General features: G+C 41.9%; 1 protein-coding gene across 1 annotated transcript in view; it reads left to right on the plus strand.

Moving 5' to 3' along the window:
* Positions 1-19,864, plus strand: part of LOC119445890 (nose resistant to fluoxetine protein 6-like) — a 55,001-nt gene that overhangs the window by 1,133 nt on the left and 34,004 nt on the right. The window contains exons 2-4 of the mRNA XM_037710190.2: positions 1,077-1,447; positions 12,071-12,282; positions 17,047-17,158. Of these exons, the coding sequence (XP_037566118.1) occupies positions 1,090-1,447; positions 12,071-12,282; positions 17,047-17,158 (682 nt within the window). The 5' untranslated portion in view covers positions 1,077-1,089. The remainder of the gene's footprint in view (positions 1-1,076; positions 1,448-12,070; positions 12,283-17,046; positions 17,159-19,864) is intronic.

A 19,864-nucleotide genomic window follows, 5' to 3' on the forward strand; every position in this document is an offset into this window, starting at 1 on the left:
CAATTTCTGTATATACCCTCTTATCCAATGCCATTTTGGTCATTTAAGGTATTTTGAAACAAAGAAACGTATATACATAAGTGATACCTACTTGCGAAGTTCCTACTTGCGTGCGGTCTTCCTTTTGGTATGTCTCTCGCGGTGCTTTTCAGTAGCATTGTTCAATGACTATATCATTTCAATTATTTTCTCCTCGAGGGAAAAATGCATTACATAAGCGAAAGGGCATGGAAGGTTTTCGATTTGAGGATGACAGTAACCTAGTAAAGCCGAAATGGATGATAAGTATACAAATTTTGATGGTAAAGTTAAGGCGTAATACAGAGGTAATACGGCTAATAATTACCAAAAAATAAAAACAGAATGCACAATACAATATGAATGGTTAGAGTGCTCACTATAGTGGTCCACTTGATCCAATATATTTCTTTCCATTTTAGAATATTCCGCAGTTTACACTCCGTATATTTGTACAGGAGGTTGCAGCTGTACCTAGCTGGTCTTCCAAATTTGTGCAAACAGTCAGATGAATATCGCTCTACCTTAAAAAAGAAATGAAATCAATCACTATGCCTTCTTTTGTCGTTCGTTTATTTTCTAAGTTCGACTTAAACACGGAAAGCCACAGTAATGTTGTTATCACGGTGAGCTTGTAATTTAAACTCGACAGCCCAACTTCTCTTAAATTGGACAATATCTTGCGGGAGCGGTATCAATTCGACAGAAGTAACACATAAAAAAATAGGCAAGAGGAAAATGTATTGACTGGGTAGTATAACATTTCAGCAACCCATTCAACAAACAATACCACTTTGATTAGCTAAACAAATGCATTACCAAATTTGTGGTGTAGTTCTCGTTGAGCGAGCTGGCGACGCATAGATATATTAGAAGAGCGGCTCAAATGAAAACGCACACAAACGAAGCAGACAGGACGAGAGCCTAAAAGTCCAGAACTTCTGTCTCCTTCGCCTCTGTACATGTTAATTTGCGCCCATCACTCTTAACTAAATATATTGCTGTCGGAAATGTTTTGTCAAAGGAATAAAACGCAGTGATTTACTTTCCTCTTCAAGGTGTTTGCCGCCCATGCCCTGCACGATGCCGCCAAGACGCGGACGTTGCCAGCCATCGGTGAAGGGGCGGACACTGGCCACTGCGATGTTCTTCTTGCTGCCGCTGGTGACTCAAGGCTCGCGAGAAGAAATCTCTCGGCACGCTTCGGCGACGACTGCGTTCCCAACCGCGACGACGACTACTAGCGTGGAGGAGGCGGAGGAACCTGATTTCCTGCGAGAGATGCGAGAAATGGTTGCGCGTGGCTTCGCCAGCATGCCGGCGTCTCTGAGGAGGAAGATGCTGGAGGCCGAGGTGCGGCCGGAGTGCAGCGTCGCCCTTCTGAAAATCACGCGGGCCTTCCTCAACTTCGAGCCGTGGGCACTGAGACGTGAGCGAACGAGCGTGTTTTCCCCACGCCTGTCTCTCCCAACCTTCACTCACTCTTGCACTAACGTCTCGCAGTGCGAGGTCACAATTATAAAGAAAACGCCATATGGAATTAATCTGGGTGGCTATAACGGTAGAGTGAACGGGCGCTGACAACAACGACGCTAATAATAATAATCAATCAATCAATCAATCAATCAATCAATCATGTTTATTTAACGTGCCCAGGAACAACCCTAAGGTCTGAGTGCTGGCGCACGCATACAATACAAACCAAAAACAAGACACTCGGGGAAAAATCATTAAAAAATAAATGAATAAAAATAAAAATTGTGAAAAGAAGAGAGTACAGACAACAAAGCGCAAAGTAAATAGAAAAGAAAAAGGAGGAGAAGGACACTTGAACAATACATGATATTATAATACAAGGCAAAGCTCGGACAAGAACGATGACAAGGAGTTATGAAAGATATCAAGTTCACGAAAGTAAGCGTTATAAAGATTCTGTATTCTGTGGACAGTTGAGTGTTCGTGATGACAGGCAGGCACATGTAAAGGTCTATGTTCTCTGGTGATCTTGCGTGGGAGGCGGAACATGACACAGCTGAGAAGTTCGGGACACGTGAGGTTACCGTGAAGGAGTTTAAAGAGAAACAGAAGGTCAGCGCGATTACATCGGTCGCGAAGCGAAGGCAATGACAATCCAACAGTGCTAGTACAGGGTGCAATGTCCAGGTTTGCAAAGCGGTGATTATATATGCTTAGAAACTTTTTCTGGACACGATCTATAATGTCACTGTTGGATCTAGAAGAGCCATTCCAGATGACCGACGCATATTCGAGTTGAGGAAGGCAGATGGTTGTGTATAATTTGCGGAACGGTGTAGGAGACTTGAATTCGCTCTATAGTCTGCATACAGAACCAAGAGAGCGCATACCCTGCATTGCAACACGTTTAGTGTGAGCCGAAAAGTGTAAGGTTGCATCAAAAAGTACACCAAGATTATTGATCTCGCAGACCTTACACAACGGCACAGAATCTATAGAATAAGAAAAAGAAATACTTGCTGTTTTGCGTGTGAAAGTCATGACTTTGGTCTTAGCAGCATTCAAGGTAAGGTTATTATCCTTGCACCATTTAGAAAAGGAAAACAGGTCAGACTGCAGGGCGTGACAGTCATCAACAGTGTGAATTTTCTTTAAAATCTTGATGTCATCGGCATATAGAAGGAAAGAAGAGTTCCGAATAACAGAAAGAACGTCATTAATAAAAATTAAAAAAAGGAGTGGTCCTAATACTGAACCTTGAGGGACGCCGCTAGTTGCCAAGTAAGAAGAAGATGTTTGGCCATTGACGTTAATATAACACGATCTATCAAGAAAATAACTGCGCAAGAGATTCACAACTGACGAGTCAACATCAAGGTGCGTATGCTTGATCAGAAGCAGCGAGTGGCTGACTACATCAAAAGCCTTGCTGAGATCACAGTAAATGGTGTCAACTTGCCCCTTTTGAAGTACCGGCGTGGAGATCTGTGTCATAAAACTTGCGAGATTTGTGATAGTGGAGCGGCCTGTGAGAAATCCATGCTGATTCGTAATGAGCGAGTTCTTCACAGTAAAAGACAATATGTTGTGAAGAGCAAGCTCAAAAATCTTAGACGTAGCACAGAGAAGAGAAATTGGGCGATAATTCGACACATCTGATTTACATCCAGACTTAAATACAGGAAAAACACGAGCAGTTTTCCACATGTGAGGGAAAGTGGAAGTAGTCAAAGAGTTATTAAATATAGATGTCAATACAGGAGCAAATATACTGCCGTAAGCTTTTAGAATTGTGGAAGGGATGCCGTCAGGGCCGCAGGATAGGGATGGCTTCAAGCGCCTAAGGCATTCGTGGACAAGCTCTTCATCAAACAGCACAGCACTAGATGTAGGAACCGTCGTGTGCTGCTGACTGACATCAGCGTTGAAACCTGCATGTTTATATAAGGAAGAGAAATGGGCTGCAAAACAATCCGCGACTGCTTGGACTTCTGCCCCTCTAGAGTCAAGTAAGCGAAAACCCTCTCCATGTTTATTGGAGCGCTTACGGATATACTGCCAAAATTCTGCCGGCCGGGCGGAGGCGCTTTTTTCCAAGAATGCCATATATGAATCTTGATCCCGCTTATAGAGACGTTTACAGAGAGCCCGAAAAAAGCGGAATTCTTCTCTGTACTCATTAGGCAACGTAATTCTGGATTTTCGGTGTGCGCGATCTTTATGCTTTAGGGCAATTATGAGTTCAGACGAAAACCAGTGGGGATATCTAGAGCGTCTAGGCCTGTACTGGGGAATGTATTTGCGCATACTGCTCAAAACAAGCTCTGTAAACTGATCTACTTGGTCATTAACATTGCTTTTGTCGGTAACCAGTGACCAGTCGGTGGTGGACAAGGAATTATATAAACCAACATAATCACCACGCTTGAAAGCAAAGCGTGGGGATTCATTTACGCCACTGGAGGAGCTCTGCCTCAGTGCTGACACAGCGGCAGTTATCTTTAGTGGCGCATGAAACTTATCGGTACGCACAAGGAAAATTTCGGAACGAGAGACATCTAAAACCTGAGCATTTGAGATGCAAAGATCTAAGACGTTGCCACAGGAATTGGCGACTAAGTTATGCTGTTGAAGGGAACAGAAAGACAGAAAGTCCAACAACAGGCTGCATTTCTTCTCTGTGTAATGATTGTAATGAGAATATCTAAGTGTGTTCAATCAATACCTGGTGTATTAAAATCACCAAGAAGAATTACTTTGTGCTTACTATGGGAGGATATTACACTTTCAATGGAAGAGATGACCTCATCATACAAAACAGGGGAAATATTCGGCTGTACATAGAACGATCCAATCAACAATTTTTCACATCGGGCTAAGCTAACTTCTAGCCATATCGACTCCCGTACACTTTCTATATCGATGCGCCGTACACATCTCAGTGAATTGTCAACTGCAATCAGCACGCCACCACCTTTTTGTTGAGATCCACTGAAGTCCCGGTCACTGCGGAAGACGTTGTAGTGCGGTGGAAAGAAGTCTGAAGACGAAATGTCACCACACAGCCAAGTTTCAGAAATAACAAAAATAGGAAAAGAAGATGAGATTACATTTCAAAAAAATTCGCGTGCTTTGGTGCGAAGTCCGCGAGCGTTTTGGTAAAAAATTTCCAAATTACACGCCACTTTGATCCTTGGGGGTTGTTATTTCAGTAGCATGAATCATGTCATCGTGTAGCACACCACGGAAAGGCTTGAACAAGCAACCCATTGGCCACATTGACGGGTCGTTCAAGCGCTTAAGGGCTTCTTCATCAACGGTTATATGAAAAGAAGAATACGATTGATATTTAGTTCTAAGTCGCCGGCAGGAGAGGGCAGAAATAATAATAATAATAATAATAATAATCAATCAATCAATCAATCATTTATTTATCGTGCCCAGGAACAACCGTGAGGTCTAGGTGCTGGCGCACGTATACATAGAAAAAGAAATACAGCAGGGGAGTATCAGTGAAAAAAATGAATAAAAAATAACAATCTTGAAAAGAAAAGTGTACATACATGACCGAAGGCGCAAAATGCATACATAATAAAAAGGAGAAGGGAAGTTGAACAATATGTGAAAATAAGACACAACAACGGAAAGCTCAGAGCAGAACAAAGACATAGAGTTGTGAAAAATATCAGCAGGGGACAATATCAGCAAATACAGCAGGGGAATATCAGTTAAAAAATGAATAAAAATAACAATATTGAAAAGAAAAGTGTACATACATGTAACCGAAGGCGCAAAATGCATATATAATATAAAGGAGGAGAAGGGAAGTTGAACAATATGCGAAACTAAGACTCCAACTAAGACACAACAACGGAAACCTGAGAGCAGAACAAAGACAGAGAGTTGTGAAAAATATCAAGGTCATGAAAGTCGGCGTTATAAAGACTCTGTATTCTATGGACGGTTGAGTGTTGGTGGTGACAGGCAGCAACATGGAAAGGTCTGTGTTCTCTCGTGATCTTGCGCGGAATACGAAATGTGATACAACTGAGGAGTTCGGGGCACATGAGGATACCGTGAAGCAGTTTGAAAAGGAAAAGCAGATCAGCGCGATTACGTCGGCAGCGAAGTAGGGGCAATGGCAATAATCCAACAGTGCTAGAGCAGGGCCCAGAGTCCGTGTTAGCAAAGCGGTGATGATATATGCTTAGAAACTTTTTCTGGACCCGATCTATAATGTCACTGTTGGATCTAGAAATGCCATTCCAGACGACCGACGCGTATTCAAGTTGAGGAAGACAGATTGTTGTGTACAACTTGTGGAACGGTGTAGGAGAATTGAATTCTCTCGACAGTCTGCCAACAGAGCCAAGCGTGCGCATGCCCCGCATTGCAACGCGTTTTGTGTGTGCTGAAAAGTGTAAGGTTGTATCAAAAAGTACACCAAGATCATTGATCTCACGGACCTTACACAATGGTACAGAATCTACTGAATAAGAAAAAGAAATGCTTGCTGTCTTGCGGGTTAAAGTCATGACTTTGGTCTTAGCAGCATTCAAGGTGAGGTTATTGTCTGTACACCATTTAGAAAAAGAAAGCAGGTCAGACTGCAGGATGTGACAGTCATCAACAGTGTGAATTGCCTTAAAAGTCTTTATGTCATCGGCATACAGGAGGAATGAAGAATGCCGAATGGCGGAAAGAACGTCATTAATAAAAATTAAAAAAAGGAGTGGTCCTAACACTGATCCTTGAGGAACGCCACTGGTTACCATGTACCAAGAAGACGTTTGGCCGTTGACGTTAACAAAATATGATCTACCAATAAGATAACTCCGCAAGAGATTTACAATTGACGAGTCAACACCAAAGTGCGTAAGCTTGATGAGAAGCAGTGAGTGGCTTACCACATCAAAAGCTTTACTGAGGTCGCAATATATGGTGTCTACTTGCCCCCTTTGAAGTACTGGCGCGGAGATATGTGTCATGAAGCTTGCGAGATTTGTGATAGTGGAGCGGCCGGTGAGGAATCCATGCTGATTCGGAATCAATGTGTTCCTCACAGTACAAGACAATACGTTGTGAAGAGCAAGCTCAAAAACCTTAGACGTGGCACAGAGAAGAGAAATCGGGCGATAATTTGAGACATCGGTTTTACAGCCAGACTTAAATACAGGAAAAACACGAGCAGTTTTTAATAATAATAATAATAATAATAATAATAATAATAATAATAATAATAATAATAATAATAATAATAATAATAATAATAATAATAATAATAATAATAACCCATCAATAGAATGTTAATCACAAAGAGGATAATAAAAGATTTTATCCACTTGATTGCAATCGAAATGGCAGTGGCCATGCTATAATGTACAATTATTAAAATTAGGCTTTACAACCTATGGTTTGTTTATCGGCATATTCTAGATACATGCCTGATTACGGACTAGTCGTTCTCGTTACTTAATTGCTGTATGTTGTTATTGCTCATTATACACTTACTATGCATGGGCAAGTGTACTCAATTTGATGTACAATGCCGCAAGAGCTTGGAAAATTTGTTTTTTTTTTCTAGAATGTATCCAGAGCAGTAGGGGACTGAAGACCTAGATATTTGTATTTATTTACCGATTTCCACATATAGAGCCGAACTCTGTACTAAAATATAACGGCGCATCTCTAAAGTCCACAGAAAGGCAGCTCAATTTTTTACGCAAGTTGTCGATACAAGTGTTTTAAGGGCAGATTGGCGTATAATTTCCTGCGCGAAATAATAAATCGCGCACTGTTCGACGGACATCAAGATGGTGTGCCGCATCTCCAGATTTTTGTCTCACGGTACTTGTCGCAGTTTCAGTGAATTAGATTGTGACCGCCGAAACGATAGCATGACCGTGTGAGAAGTCTTGCTATACTAGTTCGAACCTCGTGGGAAACGTTTCGGTTTATGCCTAGGACTCTGTGCATTTTTCTTCTGCGCGAGAAAAAATGTGGGCCGAACCTGGTGATAGTGTAGAAAGGGTCCAAGCGCAATGGCACATACCCCTGTGGACGCCTGGTGGTGGGCTCCGGGACTGGCAACGCACCCTTTTACTACCCTTGTCACACCATGGGATCCAAAAAGGTCCCAGGCACAAGGGTAACAACAGAGGTGGCGCTTGTCCGATGTCGTCTAACGCCCGCACCAGCTTTCCTGTGTATCCACTTTCGCAGGGTGAAATGCAGGCGGATTTTTTTATTGTTTTTACCTTGAGGCAGCATAAAGGTTCATTCACACTAGGTCGACACGGCACCGATTTTGGTCTGCTGACTGTCGGCGACACCAGTTTACAGGATGGAAAACGCCGGGGCCAACGGTTCAAAGGAAGGAAAATGCTGTCACCAACAGTCGGGAGCTCAAAATCGGTGTCATGTGGGCCTAGTGTGAATGAGCCAATTAGCGACTGACCAATTTGAAGAGCGCGCGTTCTAGGCCACGTTATCACTATCTCTTGAATCGCGAGTGACTCAGGCCAATTCAATAAGCCGAAAAAGAGTCAAATATCACCGACAGCCTCAGAGGGGATATGCCTTGTTTTCCAACGGGATTTTGTAGCTCGGTCGCGGCACGGAAGAGGACGCACACTATTTAGCCAGTCGTCTAATGGAACGCATGTCGAAGTCGTCGCTTGCGTGTGTTTCAGAACTACTTCTACGCGCTGGGTGGGTCGTACATCTCACTGGCAATAGTAACTCCGGTCATGCCGAGGTAAATCACTTAAGTGCGTGCCTAGACGTTTCTGGTAATTAAGCAATCCACTAGTTTTTCCGTCTGTCTTGTAGTAAATAAGTGCATGTTTTTCCCCTGTGAAAAAATGGCACTGTTCCTTCAAAAACAGCATACTCCAGTATACATTGATCGTATCAAAATGCAGCCAGTAATATTCATCCTTTACATTATCACTCCTTGTATAACTCACTTTTATAACCTTGTTTTAAGTACCGGTATATTTCCTCAGAAAATGGAGATAACTAAAGTAAATGTCTTGTTTAAAAGCAGCAACAGAAACAATCTAGGAAATTACAGACTCATATCTATTTTGTCGTTGTTTCTAAGCCAATAGAAAAGTTAATTCACTCAAGACACTTTACTTTTCTCATTAAACATTCACTTATTGCTTCCTCTCAGTATGGTTTTAGACCTGTATTATCAACGGAAGTGGCTTTATTACAGCAAAAAGAATTATAATTTATTTATTATTTATTTATTTATACAATACTGCGGGCCTTGATGTGGCCCAAGCAGGAGCAGGCATACAACGATAATAAGACATAGTAACATTAGCAGACGTAAATAACAGTGCGCAGAATACCAATCCAATCCATCAGCTGCGAGTACAAAGCACGGAAAAGAGCACTTGCTCGTGTAATGAAGGAATTTGCAAAACAAAGTAAAGAACACATGTAGAAATGAATCTTCAATACAGTTTAAGCGAAGTAAAAGAACAACAACGCAAAAATCAACTTCAGCAATCAATTCTCAAGAGAGCAACATGTCAATAATTGAGATTATCAATGGAATCAATACTGGTTAGTAGCGACTGAGGTAAATTGTTTCAATCCGTAATGGTGCCAGGTAAAAAAAAGAATATTTAAAGACGTTAGTTCTGGCATTATAGGGAGTTAAAGAGTCGGCGTGGCGATGCCGTGTTCGGCGTTCCACCAGTGGTGTTACATAAGGCTCTGGGGTGAGGGAAAGGAGGTTATTTTTAAGAAGAAAAAGAAATTTTAACCGCTAGATTTTTCTTCTCATTTCCAGTGTTTGGAAACCAAGTTTTTTTATTAGTGCTGTCGGGGAATCAGTCATGCGGTGCTTTGAGAAAATAAATCTGATTGCTTTACGCTGAATTCTTTCAAGTGCATCAATGTTAGTTTTGGTATAAGGGTCCCATACTATGCATCCATACTCAAGTTTTGGTCTTATTAGTGATGTGTAGGCTAAAAGTTTAGTTTCAGCGGGAGCTAGTTTTAGTTTATGACGTAGCAGACAAAGTTTACGAAAGGCTCAGTCACATACGTTAGTAATGTGAGTGTTCCAGTTTAGGCTATTTGTTATTGTGACGCCAAGATATTTATATTCCCTCACCTCAGTTAGCGGTTCAGATCCTAGGGCATAAGGAAAAGATAGGCTATTTAATTTTTTAGTTATGTTCATGCACACCGACTTGTTATCATTTAGTTCCATATTCCAGCTACTTTGTTCGGGTTATCTAGCGACTATAGTTATTCCAGCGACTATTGTTCAGGGTTATTTGATCACCACGGCCGGTTACTTCGCGAAACAGCACACAATCATCAGCGAATAATTTTATTTGGCCGGGTTCAGGGATTACGCTGGTAATGTCATTATTATATATTAAAAACAATAAAGGCCCTAGAACGCTACCCTGAGGGACACCGGGGGTAACTGAGAGTTCACGGGAATGGTAAGTGTCAATACTTACAAACTGTTGTCTCTTCGTGAGGTACGCTGAAACCCAATTAATAATGAAACAAGTGAGGTTTTTCGAAGTTTTTCAATCAATTTCGAGTGCGCAACAAGGTCAAATGCTTTCCTGAAGTCTAAGAATATTACATCTACCTGGCCGGATTTGTCTAAAATATTCGCAAAAGAATGGATAACCGATGTTAATTGGGTGACAGTGGAAAAAGCTTTTCGAAAACCACGCTGCGAAGGCGAAGGAACGTTGTTATCATTTAGGAATTTAGTAATGAAGTTAGCTATGATGTTTTCTAGCATCTTACAGCACGATGACGTTAGCGATATTGGGCGATAGTTACTTATCAGTGTTAGGTCACCCTTTGTCGGTACTGGCACTACACGTGCAGTTCGCCAGTCAGTAGGAAGGGTTGCTGTGGATAATGATGAACGAAAAATAATAACAAGAAACAGGGCCATCATTTCTGCGTATCGACGCAGAAAAACGTACGGAATGTGGTCGGGACCATGGGCAGATTTGGTTTTCAAGTTAAGGAGCATGGAAACTACGCCAGGTACAGATACAAGCAAGCTCCGAGATTGTTGCGGTACATTGAGAATAAACTGCTAACACTGGGTGTTTTTATTGATTGTTCGAAAGCGTTCGATCGGATAAATCATATAACTATGTTAAAAAGTCTTTTGTTATGGAATTTGAGGTATTGCAGCTGATTTATTAAGTAGCTACTTATAAGGGGAAGGTAGCAATCAGTTTCTCTTGACCGAGAATTATCAACAGCCCATGAAATTAAATGCGGTGTTCCCCAAGGCAGTATCCTGGGGCCGCTGTTGTTGATCTTGTAAAGATCTTGTAATGTTCTTGAAATTATCTTGTTAAGATTGAAACCTCAGCTAAGTGCATAATGTATGCAGACGACACAAGTATCTTTCTAGCAGGAACAGATGATAATGACTTATCAAAACGTGGAAATCTAATTCTGCATTAACTAAATGCATGGTCTTTCGAAAACTCATTATTATTAAATTGCTCTAATACAAAAGCGCCCAAAATACGTGCCATGTAACCTCGGTGAGGTCCTACACTTACAGGACTCTGTCATTGGAATATCTCGTGTAGCTAAATCTCTGGGTGTAACTTTTAACGAATTTATTCTTTGGGACCACCGCACTGATTACCTATGCACTAAACTTTCGAAGGCTTTAGGCGTGCTAAGAAAGTGCATGAATTTTCTCCCAGTCCACCAGAACTGTTTATTTTACACTGCTTTGTTTGAATCACATTCGTGTTACTACCATCTCGTATGCAGAAATAGCACTAAGAAAGCTCTGTATAAGCTAATCATAATGCAAAAAAAAATGCTGTCCGAGCGATTGCGAAGCCGCCATATGATGCGCACACATCTCCATTATATACTAAACTGATAATCTTGAAATTACACAATTTTTACGAGTTTAGGCTACTATCAAGCCTTAAATGTGAAATATGTAGAACACACATAACCCGAGACCACTGTCAAACTTGCAAAACAACGCTTCTTTACGCTCATTGAGGCGCAGAGAACTTTGGCATTACCAAGATCTCGCATCAACTATAGATTTCAGATGATGCAGTCTAGCGTCCCACAAGTTTTAAATAAATTCCACCTCACGAATAGAGAATTTGTGTGTACTTTCGAGAAATGACTTGTATGATCGTTTTGCATAATAATTTTTATCATTCGCTTTTTTAGTTCATTTTGGTTACACAATGCAGTAGTTTCCGTCTTCTATGTATTGTTTAACTAATATTGCAACTTTAACAGTCTTTGTGGACATGTATTATTTACTTCTGCTAAAGTGTCCGCTATTGTTTAGCAAGCTAGTATCGCAGCTGTAACAATCTTTATGTACATGTCTTACTTCTGCCAAAGTGCCACTTCCGGGTACTGGGAGGTGGGTCCAGTCAAGCTATATGTTGTAGCTTTTTTACCACCTTCCGAACCACATCTCATGCGCAATTTTCTTTTGTACTTTGTGTGATAAAAAGAAATAAACTTCAAATCAACTTCAACTTCAAGTATAATGAGGAAGCAATAACTCTGTACGCAGTGTTCGACGCATCCGGAAAGTACCCAACAGGCCTCTTCCAGGGATCTCGTGTTGACCTTGGAGCTTTCGACGAGTGCCTAGAGACGGTGGTGCGTGACACTTACGGAAACGTGCTCACACGTGGTCAGTACTGCAACCTGCTTGTCTACTCCAAGAATGGAACTGCCATGGAGTCTGCGATTTTGGCTGCGCCAGACATCCTTCACCCGAGGGTAAGCGACGGTTGCGTAGCAGCTGTGTTTTGATGATTAAACCACGGTTGCAAATAAATGTCGGCCACGTCGTTCAGAACCGGTAGACCTGGTGGCATGGGCGGGTAACGATACCCATTGGTAACGCTAAAGAGCGGAATCTTCTGTTTAACGAGAAAGTTCTTGCACGTTCTACAAACCCGCGCCACGGTTTCACCCCACTCAGGCGGTGCCGCTAAACTCAAGGTTTCACCCATGGCACTACTTACCGGCGTCAAGTCTTTCATGTGCCACAGTCTTTCACACACGTCGCACACATATTCAAACGGATTGTTTACAAAGTCCGTCTCGAAGGTCCGAGTGGCACTGGCGTTTTCGCTAAGTTTCACCATATAGTCAGTCAATCGGCGAGCCTTGACGTCATCGACCGCGTCTTGTTGCTACTGCTGAGATGCTCGGGCACGTCGCTCAACCTCTTGGCGATGCCGCTTTGCAAGACGTTCTTCCCTTTGCTCCGGTGTCACCACAGCACGTTTAGCCGTCTTCTGTTCGTTCTTCCTACGCTCAACCGCTAATTGCCAGGCAACTATTTCTGGATCCGATGAGTCAAGCTTCTCCGCTCTTCCGCGCCGCTGAGCAACAATTTCGCTCTCCTCCATGGACTATACCACATTGGCAAACGCCCGGCGCGCCAGCTGTGCGAAGTGTGATTTCACTGCTCCTCGCGCATGCGCAGCACGGCTCTCCAGGAGCCACGCGAAACTGCTCAACCTCGGCCAGTGTAGCTCACGCTACAAAAGCTCAAAGGGCCCCTAAAGCGCCGTGAGCTCGTTAGTGTGTTATACGGGGTTGTTGTTATACAGGGTTTGTTATACAGGGTTTTATACAGGGTTTGTTTTTGAACACTATGCAGAATTTTTAGAAATTGCACTTTTGGCAGATAGCACACTTCTAATCCTTCAACTACACTGCTTGAGGAGGCGGGCATTATTTGAAAATAGAAGCGCATAATTGACGAAATACAAAATTTTCACTCATTGAATTTTTACTCTTTCATGATAAGTATAGCCACGGCCGCGGTATACCAATGCACGAACCGCAACCGGCGACCATATGAGACAAATCGACTTGGAGCGAAATCTTTAGATGGTACCAGTTTCAATATTAGCGCCTTCATGCTTGCGGTAAAAATGCACTTCTTTTCCAGGTACTTTATAAAAAACGCCGTTTTATACAACGAATAACGAAGTTAACTCGAACGCCAATGTATTCCATCGCCCAAGTTGTGAGCGAGTAACTAGAAACGGGTGACATCCTGAGAATTCATTGGAAGCGGATAAGCCTTGCGGACACGCCGGCTACAATTCGCAAATCACGATGTGGGCCGTAATCTAATTATTGAAAGACCTTATTAGTAAAGTTTTGTTGTTTAGTGAATTATTCAATTCAACTTATCGTGAAAATTATGTCGTATTTTTTGTGTAATCCGTCTCAAAGACTAGAATTTGTGCTTTTTACGACACGCGATTTTTTAAACTGTGTATATTAAAAAGAAAAAAAAAGGTATAGTGGCAGCCATGTACCAATCTACAACTGACATAGAGTCGCCAAAGCTTATCGAACTGACGACACATTAGCAGCGTCACAGCCATTTCAGCATGTCTGCCAACCTATAAACTTTATAATTCGCTAAATGCCGCAAATATCAAGGGGGGGGGGGGAGGAGGGATAGCATGCAGTCTGCCTTTTTAAAGCTTGCCCTGAGCGCACTTTCTTTCTAGGGATAGGAACTTCAGTAACGAGGATTGACACAGAGCAGCACTAACATCGAGCAGCAGTAAACTTGTAAAAGCCAATACTGACAAGCAACGAAATGTTTCTAGATCGTCCTGAAATGTTTGGACTTAGCTGTTGTCCATTTAACTTGCTCCAAGAACGTGATTCTATGAACATGCTTTAAGGAAGCAGCCCTCTTTCCTCATTTCCTCATGATAAGATTTGCCAGGGAAGGTGCGAAGATCGGCGTGTGATGCATTTTTGCAAACAAAAATAGTTTTTGTAATACTTAACGAAACATTCGTGCAATCATCAAACGGGCCCAAATTCCTAAACTTTACTAAAACATTCGGGAGAGTTGGCAGGAATGATTTTAGGAACTAGTGAAGGGGCCACCGTGGTATCTCGCCCGCCTTACCCATGTGCACCCTACCAGCGGGCGCTCTCTCCTCTTCACCGAGTGCTTCTCTAGAAGACACGTGGACACGACGCCAGTATTGACTCTCTTTTCTTTTCAATTTCAATCCTTCTTTTCATTTCTTTTTCATTTATAATTCACATAATGGCTACAGCTTTTCACAAGTAATAAATACAAAAAAGTTCCCATAATCATGACTGTATTAGGACCTCCTGTCAGGGTTAATTGTTGAAAGCAACTGCCGTAAAACAAGAAAATGCAAAATGAAAGAAATTAAGAATGCGAGCACTCTAATACCGTTATTATGATCGTAGGACAATGACCAGAGAAAGCAAGTTAAACCCATTTGTGCGCAAATGAATCAAAAGAAGGCATATAGCATTACAGAACAAACACAAATATGAAAGTATCGAGCATAACTAGAAATAACACGCAAATAGCACGAACAACGTAAATATAGGCATTTTAGTATAACGACAGGTGAAACGATAAAGAAAGAATCAGGAAAAAAGTTGACAACTCCCACGGACTATGGGAATCTATGCTATGGGATGCATTTTGCTGGTGCATGGCTATCTAGCATTGTTTAGAGTTCCGCAGAACGGTACCAGGTGGACCAACCTGTTCACACAGAACACTTAGTTGAAGAATAGACACTTGCGTGGAGCTATAAAGCGTGCGGAACGCTACTACTAGCACTCATATGGCCACTGGCTTTCGGTGCGAACACTGTACCCATGCGCAGCAGTAGTGATGTAGCATTCACGAAACTGCAGAAGGGGGCCGCCTTTCGGCTTCACTCACGGTTTCGGTTTTCGGGCGCACTTATGCCCCCCACATGCACATTCCAATAAAATCTTTCTTTGCACCATGCAATTCATGTAGTGACAGCTTTCGGTACGCTAAGATTTTATTTGATAAACAATCATTTTTTTGCTTCGACTTCAATTATCGAACTATATTCGAGTCGCTTAGGAAGTTTTAGTTGTGTGAGAAGTAATGTTAAAATCTACAATGCAACTACAGTCGCATGCAAATGCCAGAAGTGTACACAAGTTCGTGTCTTTTCAAGCACTCATTTACGTGTTTTGTGTAATCACATGAACAATGTGCAGTGATGTTGTCATTTGAGTGACATGCTGTGATTTGAGTGCTGTCATATGTGTGGTTATATATTGACTTACTCACAAGGCACTTAATATTCACACACCAGAAATGAGGGTTCTTTTCTTTCATGCAACATTCGGAGCCCATATTACTCTAATAAAGGTATACATTATCGCGTGTGTAGTTATTGACATAGAACAAGGGCCGGAAATGCAACCAGCATGTGGCAGAAGCCACAAATGAATCATTGGACTCCAATATATCAATAACCGAGCACCTGAGCATGTTCTACCTGGCATCAATGCTTTGTGCATGTCGATCGCTGTGTTGCGGTGCGACCACTTGCGATCTTGCCTTGCGATCGCCGTATTGGGAACGCTTTTTAACTCTTCCTTACACAACGAAAATTATGAGTCATTCCAGTCTGTGAAGGTGGATGATGAGCGAAGGTGTTTAGCACGTAGGCGCGTTGCTCCTCGCGAGTCCGGACTATACGCGGCCTCCCGGTTACGACGACATAGGAGAACGGAAATTCAAAATGGAGAACGGCAACTTGTCTTTGTGGTTTTTTAAATACATTCGTGAGGACGACGGGACCGCGGCCCCGAAGAACCGGAGGAAACCAGACATGCGTCATTTTTCGATGGCATCGCCACGACGGGAAAGCGGAAGGAAAGGAAACTAGATACGCATGCGCTTGGAACACTGACAAAGAGAGGGCTGTGCGAACGTAGGTATAGCCGGCGCGAGCAGTGGCACTGAGCGTGCTCGCGCGGTACCTGAGTTCTTGCACACGGAGGACAAATATGCACGGAGCCCTAGTCATAAACATCTTCGCTGTAAAACATACACAATTTGCGTCAATAAATAAACATTCTAAGAGTAATTACTGTAAGAAATTGGCTTCTTCTAGCTTCACACATTTTATTTCAGATGCAGCAGCGGCGTAACTCCTGAAGGTATAGAAATGGTACACTGGAGCCTGCATGGAGTTAAAGTCAAGCTTCAAACGAGTAACGCCTTATCGCACGTCAATACGTTCTCTTATGCCGCACGGCCGCAACTTTTGTTTCACATGCCTTCTCACAAAGAACTGACTGCACAAATATGTGACGACTCTCGCACTTCTAATTCACACGACGATGAAAGAAAAGGGGGCGTGAAGCCGGATATGGGGACAACACAGCCAGGGGGAGGGAGGGGGATGTATTCTGTAAGAGTCCATCTCTCTGTCGGTGTGCGCGTGTGTGTGTGTATGTTTGCGAGAGAGAGCACACGACAGCTAGAAAAACTAAAATTGCTCTCTCTGGGTGAAGGCACATGGTGCAAGTAATATTAGCGCAGTATATATTGGCACATCGGTTTCACCAAATCACTTTCATTTAATTACCCTCCCCTTCTTTCTCTGACGCATCATCATTCACTGCTGCTGCTAACTGCATCTCTCACTATGAATAAATTTCTTGTATTTCTTTTTCTTTCAGATAAAATATTTCAGAAATTACTTCACCGCCAAAGATTACCCTCTTGTTCGCATGGCGATATGCTTTACAGAGGACTGCAACCAAGAAGACTTGCAAGCTTTAGTGAACGTGGGTGCGTCCAGCATATAATTTTCTTTGGCGTTATTATATGCTCGCAGGCATAGATTTTTTCCGTGTGATGCAAAACAAAGACGAATCAGTACTCCTGGTTACAACGATGTCTAGCTATACGAAATCTTCAAAAATCTTGTAGAGTGTAAGTCACAGATACAGAAAGAAATGCAGAACACCCTGTAAAGTGACAATAGTGGCTGTTTTATTGCACAAAATTAGGGTGTAGTGCTTTTGAAGCTTCGTGAGCCCCATTGTATCTCATCAAAGTTGCCCTCTCATACTAGCCAGCAAGAACTCAATTTCTTAACGTGATAGGTCTACCAACGCGTTGCTGAAACGCGTTGCTTCCTTTTGCCCTTATGATAAATAGTCGAAGTGGAATGTCTCCAAAGGGCCGAGTCGGATTGTGTCAATGCCCCTTCCGTGGCATTCGGCTTGTGACACGTGTTCTTCTTCAAGAGGAAAGTGGTAATTTCTGAGCTCCCTATAAAGTGCCTTTACGGTGTATGACCTGTGACGCATCGTGCTAAATTACTACCTGTAGCTTCAATTTCGCGATTCATCTAGCATATCTACATACCACATCAAACGGAATGCAATGTGAGTTGTTAAGTGTTCATTTCGTGGTTAGAGTGCTTTGTAGCGGAGTGGTAATTCTGCTAATATGTTTTTGAAGCCTACGATGATTTTCTAATATTTTGCAGGGGTACGAAACGAAGAAAATGTTTTAATGAACAGATAGTCTTTTGCGATCACAGTCCTCTTTCTGTTTTCTTTAGTGGTAGTTATTAAACTTTCCGTTATTGGCGTAGCTAGAGTCACACTACCAACCAGCTCAAACGTGTGGACATGATTGTGATGGCACCGTTCGCGAGAATCTTTTGGCTCGAAATGGCCATGAAGAAGTGTGCGGATAGCATTCTTCAACTGGTGCTCGAGAAAGCAGTATCGAGCATGCGTCTGTGAATGCTTTTAGCAAGCGAATTCACATTTTGTGCGTTTTAGGCAATGCTAACCGGTGACTGAGCGCGCCGCATGGTATTACCAACTTTCTGAGGTCATTCTCACTAGAGTGCTCCGCACTCACTTTTTAGACACAAATTTTGTCACTACTCAATATATGCAGCACAATCTGTAAAACAAAATGAGACATATGACGTCATATAAGGCCACGCCACACCATACAATCAGTCAATCAATCAATCAATCAATCAATCAAGTGATCCATCCATATATTTCGTCTACTTAACAAACGAAGAGAGGAGCGGCGATTAAAATCTGCCATTCGGCAGCTTAACGATCCCATTACCCCAAAACAAGGGTTCATAGCAGCCCAGACATAATCAGAAATCACATAGAAATACACACATAATTATACAACATATCAAAGTCAACATCGAAATAAATATCACACTGCTAATGTAACAAGGTCGCAAATATAATCACACAATGAAGAAAGTATCTATACCATCAAATTATGGTCTCGCGTTTACAACTTTCAAGCGTGTCTTGCAGGAAGCGCAAAAAAAAACACATCAAAATTATTAAGAATCATAACGATTGACAGGACGTGGCAACATAAGCACAAGCGCTGCATTTCCGAGTTTAGACGCGCGGTTGGTACCATCCATATTTCGACTCTCTTAGTCTTATAACCCAGCTTTCTTTCTTTTCCAAACAAGAAATCATGGTCAAGTACTTTAAGTTCCTCTAACTTCAAAGTTAAATCGCACACCTAATCTATACTAGTGGAATTTGTAGAGAGAGAGAGGTTTATTTGAAAAAAGGCCGAGAGGTCAAGTGTAATTTGTAAATTTTAATGACGCAAGCCCTGAAAAATAAATTAGCAGCTGGTGTCCTAAAAGATGTAGTATAGGCTGAATGAATGAACCGTTCTTGCACTATATATAATTTTTTGAAGGTTAGAAGACGTCGTGTAATCCCAGACTAGTTCACAGTAGGTAAATTGACAGTAAAATACGGAAATATAGATAAGTAATTCCGCCCATGTCTACTGAAAGTGTTTTGGGCGGCCAACAATTCCTGTTTCGCAGGCAATCTCTTGGATTAAAATATTTACGTGGCTATTCCAGGACATATTTGCAGAAAACGCCACACTTAGGCACTTAATTGATGAAAAACTTCCATGCTGACAGTTTAAAACAATCTATAGACGTGGAGTTATTTCTTTGTTCTTTAGTCTAAAAGTATTCGCCTTACTTTTGCTCTCATTATTTTCATACCATTTGATAACGATCATACTGCTAATTCTTATACTGTGTTAGTTCAGATGTGTATAAGGTTATGTATATTATTAAGAGAAAGAAAATGATGGTGTCATTGGCATACATAATAAATTTTTCACTACAATAATTACGTAGCACATCAGCAAAATATACAATAAACTACTAGACGACCTGATATACTCCCCCTGTCGAACTCCACAAACTACCGTCAATATCTGTGACCCTAATTTATTTATTTCGACGATTTCTTGCTGTTGACATAAGTTAGAGTGCAACCCTGCATGGCACAATGACTAAGCTTTCATGGTTATGTAAATATAGGTTCGTGGTTAAAACTAAGTTCGTGGTTAGGTAAATGAAATGTCTTAGTATATTCAACTAGCAGACCAACCGCTAGAGATTTTTTTTCAGACTGTCTTACTGTGTATTCTTTTGCTTGAAGTAATGCCAGTTCTGTA

Source organism: Dermacentor silvarum, chromosome 3 (genome assembly GCF_013339745.2).
Source record: "Dermacentor silvarum isolate Dsil-2018 chromosome 3, BIME_Dsil_1.4, whole genome shotgun sequence".
NCBI lineage: Eukaryota > Metazoa > Arthropoda > Arachnida > Ixodida > Ixodidae > Dermacentor > Dermacentor silvarum.